Source organism: Chinchilla lanigera, unplaced genomic scaffold (genome assembly GCF_000276665.1).
Source record: "Chinchilla lanigera isolate Chin_1 unplaced genomic scaffold, ChiLan1.0 scaffold00036, whole genome shotgun sequence".
Taxonomy (NCBI): domain Eukaryota; kingdom Metazoa; phylum Chordata; class Mammalia; order Rodentia; family Chinchillidae; genus Chinchilla; species Chinchilla lanigera.
Window position 1 is genome coordinate 356898 of NW_004955437.1, and position 12695 is coordinate 369592.

The 12695-nt window shown below is 50.6% G+C and overlaps 1 protein-coding gene and 1 long non-coding RNA gene across 2 annotated transcripts; both read left to right on the plus strand.

The window, feature by feature from the left end:
* Positions 1-1838, plus strand: LOC102005082 (heat shock 70 kDa protein 1B; the record flags this gene model as incomplete). The annotated part of the gene is given in 1 exon segment (XM_005390107.2): positions 1-1838. A coding segment is annotated over 1 exon segment (1791 nt), but the record flags the coding sequence as incomplete, so codon positions are not given.
* Positions 1839-5917: 4079 nt separating this feature from the next.
* LOC106149140 lies at positions 5918-8683 on the plus strand. Its single transcript, XR_001235110.1, has 5 exons — positions 5918-6643; positions 6826-6867; positions 7061-7110; positions 8100-8278; positions 8488-8683. It is a non-coding gene; the product is annotated as an uncharacterized LOC106149140 (long non-coding RNA).
* The last annotated feature ends 4012 nt before the right edge of the window (positions 8684-12695 follow it).

The window sequence follows — 12695 nt, forward strand, 5'->3', positions numbered from 1 at the left end:
GACACGGAGCGGCTGATCGGGGACGCGGCGAAGAACCAGGTGGCGCTGAACCCGCAGAACACGGTGTTCGACGCGAAGCGTCTGATCGGCCGCAAGTTCGGCGACCCGGTGGTGCAGTCGGACATGAAGCACTGGCCGTTCCGCGTGATCGGCGAGGGCGACAAGCCCAAGGTGCAGGTGAGCTACAAGGGGGAGACGAAGGCCTTCTACCCCGAGGAGATCTCGTCGATGGTGCTGACGAAGATGAAGGAGATCGCCGAGGCGTACCTGGGCTACCCGGTGAGCAACGCGGTGATCACGGTGCCCGCCTACTTCAACGACTCGCAGCGGCAGGCCACGAAGGACGCGGGCGTGATCGCGGGGCTGAACGTGCTGCGGATCATCAACGAGCCCACGGCGGCCGCCATCGCCTACGGGCTGGACCGCACGGGCAAGGGCGAGCGCAACGTGCTCATCTTCGACCTGGGCGGCGGCACGTTCGACGTGTCCATCCTGACGATCGACGACGGCATCTTCGAGGTGAAGGCGACGGCGGGCGACACGCACCTGGGCGGCGAGGACTTCGACAACCGGCTGGTGAACCACTTCGTGGAGGAGTTCAAGAGGAAGCACAAGAAGGACATCAGCCAGAACAAGCGCGCCGTGCGGCGGCTGCGCACCGCCTGCGAGCGCGCCAAGAGGACGCTGTCGTCCAGCACGCAGGCCAGCCTGGAGATCGACTCGCTGTTCGAGGGCGTGGACTTCTACACGTCGATCACGCGCGCGCGCTTCGAGGAGCTGTGCTCCGACCTGTTCCGCGGCACGCTGGAGCCCGTGGAGAAGGCGCTGCGCGACGCGAAGCTGGACAAGGCGCAGATCCACGACCTGGTGCTGGTGGGCGGCTCCACGCGCATCCCCAAGGTGCAGAAGCTGCTGCAGGACTTCTTCAACGGGCGCGACCTGAACAAGAGCATCAACCCGGACGAGGCGGTGGCGTACGGCGCGGCGGTGCAGGCGGCCATCCTGATGGGCGACAAGTCGGAGAACGTGCAGGACCTGCTGCTGCTGGACGTGGCGCCGCTGTCGCTGGGGCTGGAGACGGCGGGCGGCGTGATGACGGCGCTGATCAAGCGCAACTCCACCATCCCGACCAAGCAGACGCAGGTGTTCACCACCTACTCGGACAACCAGCCGGGCGTGCTGATCCAGGTGTACGAGGGCGAGCGGGCCATGACGCGCGACAACAACCTGCTGGGCCGCTTCGAGCTCAGCGGCATCCCGCCGGCGCCCCGCGGCGTGCCCCAGATCGAGGTGACCTTCGACATCGACGCCAACGGCATCCTCAACGTCACGGCCACCGACAAGAGCACGGGCAAGGCCAACAAGATCACCATCACCAACGACAAGGGCCGCCTGAGCAAGGAGGAGATCGAGCGCATGGTGCAGGAGGCCGAGAGGTACAAGGCGGAGGACGAGGTGCAGCGCGAGCGCGTGGCGGCCAAGAACGCGCTGGAGTCGTACGCCTTCAACATGAAGAGCGCGGTGGAGGACGAGGGCCTGCGGGGCAAGATCGGCGAGGCGGACAAGAAGAAGGTGCTGGACAAGTGCCAGGAGGTCATCTCCTGGCTGGACGCCAACAGCCTGGCGGAGAAGGACGAGTTCGAGCACAAGCGCAAGGAGCTGGAGCAGGTGTGTAACCCGGTGATCAGCGGCCTGTACCAGGGGGCGGGGGGCCCCGGGGCCGGCGGCTTCGGGGCGCAGGCGCCCAAGGGGGGCTCTGGCTCCGGCCCCACCATCGAGGAGGTGGATTAGACGCCCTCCCTCCCGCCCGCCCGCCCCGCCCCCCGCCGTCCTTCCTGGGGTCCCTCGGTGGCCGGGCCAGGCGGGCTGTTGGCCTCCGGGGAGCCTGCGGCTGCTCTCCGTGTCGTGCGCCCCGAGGCGTGTGCTCCTGGAGTGCGCCGGGGTTCCGCTGCAGCCCGACGGTGATGAGGCGCTGTCTCACCTTTGTGGTCCTAGTCTAGTTGTTCAGGTGAAGTGGAAGGACTAGAGGGACGGCGTTGTTTTCTCCCCTCCCGCTAATCAATACTGCCACCTTGTGTACAATTTTTTGCTTTGCAACAAGACAAAGGCAATATTTTCGTGTTTGTTAGAAGATGCAAAATAAAATGTTAAAGATATGTTTGTTTGTCTGCCAGTTTTTGGGAGGGATAATGCGGTCTTGCTATGTGTGAATCCCATGTATCTTAGGAGACTGGAAAAGGGCAGTACTTCAGGAGAAAGGTAAATAGTTAGTGATGGTTCTGGGTAGTTTTGTCAGGACTGCAGTGTGGGCTGTGACATGTTAAGGAAAAGACAAAAATTCCAGTTACTCGTTTTGATGGGAATGGAGCTTGTTTCGGGGAAAATTTCAGGTGGCCCTGCGGGCGGGATTTGAAGAAAGAAGGTGGTGAAATGGTGAGGAAGTGGGTAGTAGTGGGAAGTGGGCTTATAGGGCGTGATGTCTTGTGCTCACTCCCACAGCCTCAAGTTTCGTCAGGTCTCTAGGCTTTTTCGTGGGCCCTGGCTGTGGGGTGGACAAAGCAGCAGCAGTGAGGTGCAGATTCACTCTGGCTGTGTACATCCCACCGGAGTAAGCAAGTACAAATTATTCAGGACTTCTGTGGGCTTTGGTTCCTTATTCTAAAATAAGGCTTTTGTCTGAATAGCCTCTCTTCGAAAATTTAAAGAATTGGGAATATGGTTCCGTGCTAAAGCATTTGTCCTGCCTTAGGCCCTGGATTCAATCCCCAGCACTAAAAAGTGTTTGGGTTTGTTTTGGGGGTTTTTTTTTTAGCCAGGTCTCCCTGGTTGTTGTTTAAAAACAAGTCTGGAGGAATGAAGATAGGAGCGTTTGGGGTGTGGCAGGAAAGAGGTTTCTTTTTCTCACCCCAGTTTGTGCCTCACCGCCCTGTGAGGCATTCTAAAACTTCTTTCATGCTTTAGCCTGTGAAGCAACGTTGTGTTGAATCCAGACCAAAAGTCAGAGCAACTCTGAGGATTCTGGGGGCCAAGTTTTTTTCCTACTGTCTAGACTTTCTGGCATTGGCTGCTCCTGTTTTGTTGTTTTGTTTTGTACTGCATGTTGAACCCAGGGCTCTCACACTGAACTATGCCCACAACCTAGCTTTTGATTTTTTTTTTGTTGTTGTTGTTGTTCTTTTTCTTTTTGAGACAGGGTCTCACTGTGCAGTTGAGGCTGACCTTGAGCTCGGTTTGTTGCCCAGGCTGGTCTCAAACTCACAACGATCCTCCTGCCTCAGCCTCCCAAGTGCTGGGATTACTGGCCTGCACCACCAGACCCAGCTTTGTTTGTGTTTCTTAATGGTGGTTTTACCCCAGATTTATCAGTCAGATTTAACATAATATTCAGGGGAAACAATAGCAAATTTAATTGAAGAAAATAGAAAAAAGCTGCAGGAGACTGAGCTGGGAAGATCAATGCAATGGGCTTTCCTCCCGCCCAGCCCTTTCCTGGGGGTTCTTCCTGCTGTACCACTTAGGTGTCCTTCACACCTCTAGTTTGACAGCGGCCCCTCCTCCTCAAGACAGCCTGGGAATACTTCTAAACACAGTTCCAGTTTACACTCTCACTCATCTTCCCCTCTGGGAAAAGAAAATACAAATGGATGGAGCAGAGGATGAACTCCTTGGAGGCTTGTAATGGAAAAGCAACAGAAAATAAGGGTTTCTTTGGTTTGTGGCCTGATTTTCAAAGCCCTGTTTTACTCAGCAAAGATGAACTATAATGTTCTTCTAGCCTCTGATCACAGCATGTTGGAAATGTATTTTCACTGCTGCATAGTAAAATTGGGGGTTCCTCTCTTTTAACTGCCAGAAGTAGAGGGAATAAATCCTTAGACTGAAGGTATTTAGAGCCATGGCTCTCCCCCATAGTATAATAAAGTCCCTCAGGAGCTGTTCACATAGCTCAGTAGCAGAGTGCTTTCCTTGTGTGCATGAGGTCCTGGGTTTGATCCCCAGCACAACAAAAAGTAGCAATAATTTGGAGGAAGCTAAAAAAGAGGCAGAGGCCAGGACCCTCTCAGCTAGTTCAGGACAACAGAAGAGATCAAGGCAGTGTGTACAGTCCAGCCTGCCCAGGAAGTCTAATGTGCAGCAAGGGTGAGAAATCGTTGGGAGCCAGAGGCTCCTTCTGATTTTATTTTTAGGAAGACCCGTCATGGGAGAAGGACAGCAAAGAGCCAGTGCTCCCAGGACTAGCAGCTGCTGGCCAGAGGTTTCCTCTGTGAGCCGGAATCCAAAGGCTCCAAAAGCCCTCCGAGATCCAGTGTCAGCAGCAACAATGACAGAGGTTAAGGAAATCTAACAGTTCAGTGGGCTAAAACAATTCAGGAAGCTGGGCTAGCTAAACACGTTAATGAACTCCTGACTAGGGAAGCTGCTTATTAACACGCAATATCAAGAATACGAGCAGCCACTGCATACCCAGGTTGGAATTTAAAGCAGTCACTTCGAAGCATTAGCCCAGGTGGAACGCCAGTGGGAGTGTGATCTATCAAACAAATGATTACGAAGTGATTCTTGGAAGACGTCTTTTTGATGGGAGGCAGAACCCTTCAAGGAAGGCAGATGGAATCATTGCAGGAGAATAAAGGAAATGACAATATATTTCCTCCACACGCAGTGGCCTTGCAAATTTTATTCTTACGTACAGTCTGTATGACTCAAAGAGGAGACTGATTTTATATGGTTTGGAGTCCCCAAGTTAACCTGTTATATATGGTTTTCTCAAAAGAAAAGGATAACAATACACACCACAAAACATTGCCCTCTATAAACAGGGTACAGAAGGGCCCAGCAAGATAGCATCTAGAATGGTACAGGAGTTGCTACCTTAAGGACCCAGAGCAAACGCCAAGAAAAGTTCCTGAGGGGACACTGAGGGAGTAGAGCTCAGCTGTGGCTAGCCCACCCTGACTGCTTGCTTCCAATTCTGCTGGGACAGTGCTCGATTCGGCAGCACATATACCAACTGTCTGGGACATGAGTGCTATTCAGAGGATCCTGAACGGGTCCACCACCGTTTGCTAACTCCCAGGCCTCACACTGCTCTAAGAAGAATGTGAAGCCAGGTGTGGTGGCCCACACCTGTAAGCCCAGCACCCTGGGAGGCAGAGAGGCAGGAGGATGGTAAATTCAAGCTCAGCCTAGCCCAGTGATGGCGAACCGTTTAGAGCTTTTAATGATATAAACAGCCTGCTGCAGCACACATGCCACAGGCCCCCTACCACTGGTCTGGGCAATGTAGCAATTTTTTGTTTTGTGTTTTTGAGATGGGTAGTCCCACTATGTGGCCCAGGCTGGCTTTGAACTTGCAGCAATCTTCCTGCCTCAGCTACTGGTTTCAGTTTACCAATTTAGCAATACTCTGTCTCAAAAATTAAAAAGGACTGGCCTGGTGTGATGGCACACGCCTGTAATCCCAGCACACAGGAGGCTGAGGCAGGAGGGTCGCCAGGAGTTTCAGGCCATCCTAAGCAACATAGAGATACCCTGTCTCAGAAAACAAACAAAACAAAACAAAAAAAATTGCCAAGCATGGTGATGCATGCCTGTAATCCTGTAATCCCAGCAGTGGGGATCTGGGGGCAGGATCTCACTGCAAGTTGGGGGCCAGCCTAGGCTACATAGTTCAATGGTAGTCTGAACTACAGGGTGAGACCTTGTCTCAAAAAAACAAAAATAAATAAATAAACAAATGGGGGTGAGGGATGGGGAGGGAAAGCAGTTTAGCAAAGTTTCTGGGTTTAATCCCCAGTACCAAAGAAAAGGATGTGAAGTTGGTCGTGGCAGTGCATACCTATAATCCCAGCTACTCGGAAGACTAAGGCAGGAAGATCATAGGTTCTAATCCAGTCCGGGCAATTTACCAAGACCTGTGACCCGTGACAAAAAAACAAATAGCTGAGGAGGTAGCTCAGCGCTTGCAGGACTCAATCCGCAGCGCAAGGTTGCGCGGGGGTGTGGGGGAGTTGATCGACAATAAAAAGGACAAGCATAAGCAGGGGGAATCGGTAGCAGTAAACGTGCTTCGGATTTGGAAGATGAAAAAGCTCCGGGGCGCCACTGCACAATAGTGTGAATACACTTCGTTGTGAACTGCACAGAAGGTTTAAAAATTATCACATTGGCTGCGCATGGGGATGCGCGCGCACGACACACCCGCCCCAATTAACAGAGGGGACACACGCACGCGCGCACACCAGGTTCGTCCGCGCGGGTCTTGCCAGCCGGGGACTTTCTCGCGTCTGGCCAGCCAGGTCGCCTGTATATTTTTTGTTTGTTTTTGCCGTTGGTTCATCAAAATTTACAAAATATTTCCGACTATTTGACGGAAGGACATATTTTCAAGACCTGTCTTTTACTTTGGTTTATTCTTTTCTGGATGAACGGTAAAGAAAATATTCCGCGTAGAGTCAGGCACACGAGAAGACGACCGTGCCCGTCAAGCCCCCGCCCGGGGCCTCTATATATAGCGTGGGTCGGGCGCGGGTCTCTCTTTTGTGCGTTGGGCTCCGCCCGGGCGGCGTGTGTACTATGCCGTCCTCCCGGGGCCGCCGTGGGAGCGCGCTGCGGAGCGGGGGTCGCCGCAGCCTGCGTGCAGGTACCTCGGGGCGCCGCTGGGCGGGAGGCTGCAGCCCGGGGCTGAGCAGGATGAACCACCGTAACAGACTAGAGTTTCTGATGTCTCCGTGACGCCACTGCTCGGAACTGACCCAGCCCGGGCCGCGGGGAGGTCGGCTGCAGTCTCCCTGGCCTCTTCTAACGCGAAGGGTTTCTTCCCAGATTCCCGATCCTTGCAGGCGGGCGGGTCTGCAGCGCGAGATGGTGAGTGGGTGGTGCCTGGCGGTCGCCGCGGGCGAGCACAGGGGTGATGATGACTCCAGGTGACTCTGAGTGTCTCGGTGACGCCTTCACCGCAGCGCACTGACTGCCCCTCGGGCCTCAGAACCTAGTACTTGGGCGAGGGGAGGGTGGTGGCCTGATGGAGCACATGCTAATATTTCTTTTTCTGTGCGAGGTTCCTGAGGGGTCTTAAGACGTCCGCCGGTTTGTCATCCTTAAATAAAGGTTAGTGTCCAGCGTTAGAGCCTCAGCTGCTCACCTCCTTTGGTTTCCAAGCTGTCTTTCTTTCTTTATTTATTTATTTTTTTTTTGTCTTTCCTTTTTGAGACAGGGTCTCTTTATGCAGTTCAGGCTGGCCTTGAGCTCACTTTGTAGCCCAGGCTGGTCTCAAACTCAGGATGATCCTCCTGCCTCAGCCTCCCAAGAGCTGGGATTATAGGCGTGCACCACCACGCCCGGCCTGCAAGCTGTCTTTCACAGGGAACCGTTGCATTTATTTTGAGAAACATACAACAATGTAAAAATTCCCTTAATAATTTTTTACTTTTATAGTTCTCTTGTTCATCCTTAGTTTTTTGGGGGAGGGCGTTGGGACAGGATCTGTAGTTCAGGCTCTCCTTGAGCTCACTGTGTACCCCACACCGGCCTCAAAGCGATCCTCTTCAACCTCCCGAGTGCTGAGATTACAGGTGAGGATCACCACACCCGGTTTGGTGCTACATATTTTTTGTTTGTATTGCTTTCCGGCACCGGGAATCGAACTCACGACCTCGCGCTTGCAAGGCTAGGCGCTGTGCCCCTGAGCTAAATCCCCAGCCCCCGGTGCTACATGTTTTTATTTTAGCTTGGTTACCCCTCTCTGCCCACTCCTGTAAAGTGAATAGGTGAGAGCTGTCTAAGTATAGCTGTTCTCTGCTGTTCTGAGTTTACTTTTCTGTTCTTTGCCCCACACATTTAACTGTCTCTGGACTTCAGTTTGAAGATCTTGATATGCCGGGGTGGACGTCTTTGAATGTGCTGGGTCTCTTCCCATAGTGTGCTCCCTTGATCCAGATCTCCCTAAATTGGGAATGATGATTTCACAGACTAGAGTCTCTGACATGGTCCTGATGTCAAAAATAAATTCTGACTCATTTAGGGGACTGGATGCTTGGCTCTCTGGGAGGCCTTAGCGGTGCTGGCTCTTACTGATTGTTCTGTTTTCGTCTTTCCAGCGCCAGAGCTCTGGAACCTTCCACACTGATCTGATGGCCGAAAACCTAAGATTCGGGATCTACCCCTTCCCAGGCTGGTGGGGTCCCTAAGATGCGTAGGTAGCGGTCCTGGTTGCTGCTGTCTCATCACGGTGGCGGGCTGTGACCCGTGGAGACTCAGCCCTCTCTCTGTTGCTGCGGTGAGTGTCGCTTCGGTTCCCAGCCTCAGGAGTGGGAATGATGACCTGGTTGGACTAGCGTCTCTGAGTTTCTCTGAGGATCTCTGAAACCACCTGATCCATTCTTGGGCTTTGCTCCCTTGCCGATGGCATCTCCTGCCCAGCCAGCTCCTGTTTACGCCCCCGCTTGCCTGTGTGGTTCTAACACTTTCCTTTTTGTGAAATTTCAGGATTTTGCTGGCAAAGGATGTCTCCTGTCTGATGCTGGGCAGATCCTAGGAGCTGACATCGTTCCTGTATTAACCTATATGAACAGTTGTCAACTTACTGGGCAAAAATATGGCTGGAAATTTGTTTATTTTTTATTTATTTATTTATTTATTTTCCAGTGCTGGTAATCGAACTCATGACCTCGTGATTGCCAGGCAGGCACTGTGCCGCTGAGCTAACTCCCTGGCTGGAAATTTTATGAAACTTTGTGTTAAATAAAAAAAGGTTCACTTAACATGTATTTGGTTTTCTGGAAATACCTTTTATCAAAACACTTCCAATAAAGTGTTTTAAAAACAAACAGTGGATTTATCTGGTCTGGGGGGGAAAGGTTACCAAAAATATTAGAAAAATAAAAGGTACCATACCACTTCTTGAGTGATCATTACAGTGGAACTCCGGGTGTACTTTATTTTGTCTCTTTTGAGACAGGATCTCACTATATAGTTTAGGCTGGACTTGAGCTCACTTTGTAGCCCAGGCTGGCCTCGAACTCTCAACGATCCTCCTGCTTCAGCCTCCCGAGGGTGGGGCTTGCAGGCATGCACCACCACGCCCCACTTGTCTAGGTGTACTTTACATCTGTGTAAAGTACACCTAGAAATACTAAAATCAGAATGTACTGCAAATCCCACCCCCCAGTAGCTGGAATTGAACTCAAGACCTTTGCACTGTTGAGTAAAATCCCCAGCCCCTGTACTGCAAATTGAATGCTAATGTTAGGGATTTCTAGGTCGAGTTGATGGGCATTGCATTGTAGTGTTACAAGTACAGTATTCGAAGTTTTTAGTTCTGATGAAACAGTATTAACTGCACCTAATTCACCTTGTGAATGGAGTTTGATGTTTTTCCTGTGGCTGAAGATGTGACTGCTGGCATGTATGGATGTGTGTTTTTAGGGGTTATTTAGGTTTTTTTTTTTTTTAAAACTGGGAATTGAACTTCGGACCTTGCGCTGCCAGGCAGGCGCCTGCTGCTGAGCTATCTCCCCGGCCCTGTTACTTAGGTTTCTAAGCGCGTAGTGGACACACTAATACCTGTTCTTTGCTTCCACTGGAAGTGGTGGTGAGTCTAGTACTGGTGCATTGAAAGTCGCTGAGGCACAGTTAGGCTGGCTTGCCCTGCCGACCCGGTCTAGACCTCACCCCTGCTTCCTGTGCCCACTGTGACTGTTGGGGGTGGCATGGTGATGACCCCTGGTGCTGCTTTGTTCCCTAGTCATTCTGCCCCTAGCTGGGGAATCAAACCCAGGGCCTCGTGCATGACCCGGATTCAGTACCCTACACCAAAGAAATGTTTCAGTGGCGATAGTGGGATATGCCCTTAGTCCCAGCACCCTGGGAGGCTGAGGCAGGAGGAGCGAAAGTTTCTTCCCATTCTGGGCAATTGAGCAATTTGGACTCTGTCTCAAAAAAAAAAAAAAAAAGAAGACCGCTCAATACAAAGGCCTTGAGTTTAATCCCTAGTACCAGAAAAAAAAGTTGGCAAGTGATGGTTTTTAGGCAAAGAACTGGCATGAGAGCTGTGCTTTTTTTTTTTTTTTTTTCTGGTACTGGGAATCGAACTCATGACCTCGTGCTTGCCAGGCAGGCACTGTGCCACTGAGCTAAATCCCCAGCAGCCCCCCCACCCCCGCTTTTATTTTTTAAATACTACCCAGTACTGGGGACAAAACCCAGGGCCTTGATACTGAGTTGCCAACCTTAACCCTTTATTTTTTTTTTGTACCAAGAATCGAACTCAGGACCTTATGCTCATCAGGCAAGGTGTTGTACCACTGAACTACATCCCTGGCCGATGCCCTTTTATTTTATTTTATTTTTTATTTTTTTGAGACGGCTTTGCTGTGCAGTTCAGGCTGGCCTTGAGCTCACTTTGTAGCCCAGGTGGGTCTTGAACTCACAACAATCCTCCTGCCTCAGCCTCCTGAGTGCTGGAATTACAGGTGTGCGCTACCATACCCAGCTGCCCTTTATTTTTTGACACAAGTTCTCAGTTGCCTAGACAGGCTGCAATTTGAGGTCTTTCTGCCTCAGCTGCCCAGAGTGCTGGGATTACATGCATGTACTACCATCCTGAATATTGTCATCTTGACAGACAGTAGGACCCAGGGGAATATGGTCCAAGACCTCTGGTGGATACTGAAAACAAATAGTAACAAACCGGGGCTGGGGATTTAGCTCAGCGGCAAAAGCGCCTGCCTGGCAAGCGCAAGGTCATGAGTTCGGTTCCCGGTACCGGAAAAACAAAACAAAAAAAAAACAAAAAAAAAAACAAATAGTAACTAAACCCTGTATATATAGTGTGTTTCCTGTACATTTCATTCTATGGTACAGTTCAATTTACAAATTAGACATAATGACATTGAAGGAATAATTGTGTAATAGACTGGTCTCAAACGACTTGCACTATACTGAACCTTCTCATGACAGAGGTGCTACCATACCTTTCAATGCTTGAGCCAAACAAATGGCTGCTAAGTGAGCCAGGTGGGCAGCCAGCTGTGCTGAGTACCCCAGGCAGAGGGGTGCTGGAGACCTAGGAATCCTGGAGTGTTATATTTATTTATTGATTGATTGATTGTCTTTTTGAGGCATGCACTCGCTATGCACTTCAGACTGGCCTTGAGCTCACTTTGTAGCCCAGACTGGCCTCGAACTCTCAGTGATCCTCCTGCCTCAGCCTCCTGAGTGCTGGGATTACAGGAATGCACCACGACGCCCAACTGACTTTTCCTTTTAAGTATTTCAATATTTAGTATTTTTCGGACCAGCGTTGGCCATAGTAACAAACTATGGAAAAGGAGCTACAAACTGTGGAAAAAAACACTGTATGTGTTCGGTGTGGTCACTGCCCTTTAGCAAAAAAAGTTTTTTTAACCATTTTGTTTTTGGAGATAGCGTCTCACTAAGTAGTTCAGGCTGGCCTCGAACTGTATTGGCCCAGGCTGGCCTCAGGCTCCTGAGTGCTGGGATCATAGGCCCGGCAATCATGATTTTCTTTAATAGTTTAGACAGGACTGTAATTTACAGGTCTCCAAGCCACTAGGTGCAGCTGCCAGATGGATAGGCGTCTCCAGTGTGTACCTCGTCCATCAGCTTTCTTTCCTTAGTTTTTGAATCTAAGTCTCAACAAACCGCTCTGGCTAGGCTCGAGCTTGCAGCGCGGCTGCCTCAGCCACCTTGAGTGCTGGGATTACAGGCTTGTGCATCTCGCCCACTTTCGCTTGTGTTTTTCCTTTGAAGTTGCCCTGCTTTGTAGTCAGAGGCTGAGGTCACCTGGGCTTGTTGCAGTTCCTGAACTTCAATCTCAGTCCCCACAGCTTTAGGATTAGTCCTGCTTTATGGAGCTTGATCTTTGAAACATGGTAGTTTAAAATAGATATTTTTAGCCAGATGTGGTACACACCTGTAATCCCAGCACTTGGGAGGATGAGGCAGGAGGATTGCCGCAAGTTCGAGGCCAGCCTGAGCTCTATACTGAGTTTAAGCCCAATACGAACTACATAGTGAGAAAAAAAAAAAAAGGACATTTACATTTTAAAAATTGTTAAGGGGCTGGGGATTTAGCTCAACGGCACAGCACCTGCCTGGCAAGCACAAGGTCGTGAGTTCGGTTCCTGGTACCAGAAAAAAAACAAAAAAATAAATAAAATAAAATTGTTAAAACCCTTCATGAGCCTCTGTTCCAGGACATGGCTTGGACATATCACCAGTTAGGTTTACTTTTGCAGAGGAGAGAATTGAGAAGAGTTGAGTGGGGGTGGGGATAGGAAACTGCACTTTTTATTCTGTGGGTGTCGGACTTGTTACCACCAAAGCTGACATTAGGGACTGAACCCAGAGGCTTGTGCTTTGTGATAGAGTCCCAAGCATGTAACTGTATTTGTTCTCAGGTGGCATTTTGTATCAGTTTAAAACTACCATGTAGTTAGCTGTTAGGTCTGAGCTAGGCTTTTCATGTACTTCACCTCATTAAAGATTTGGTTTATTTATTTATTTATTTTTGGTACTGGGAATTGAACTCAGGACCACACGCCTACCAGGCAGATGCTTACCAGGCAGGTGCTGTGTCACTGAGCTACATCCCTGACCCTGTTTTTTGTTTTTAAGACATGGTCTCAAATTTGCAAAGATCCTCCTGCCTTAGCCTCCCAAGTGCTGGGATT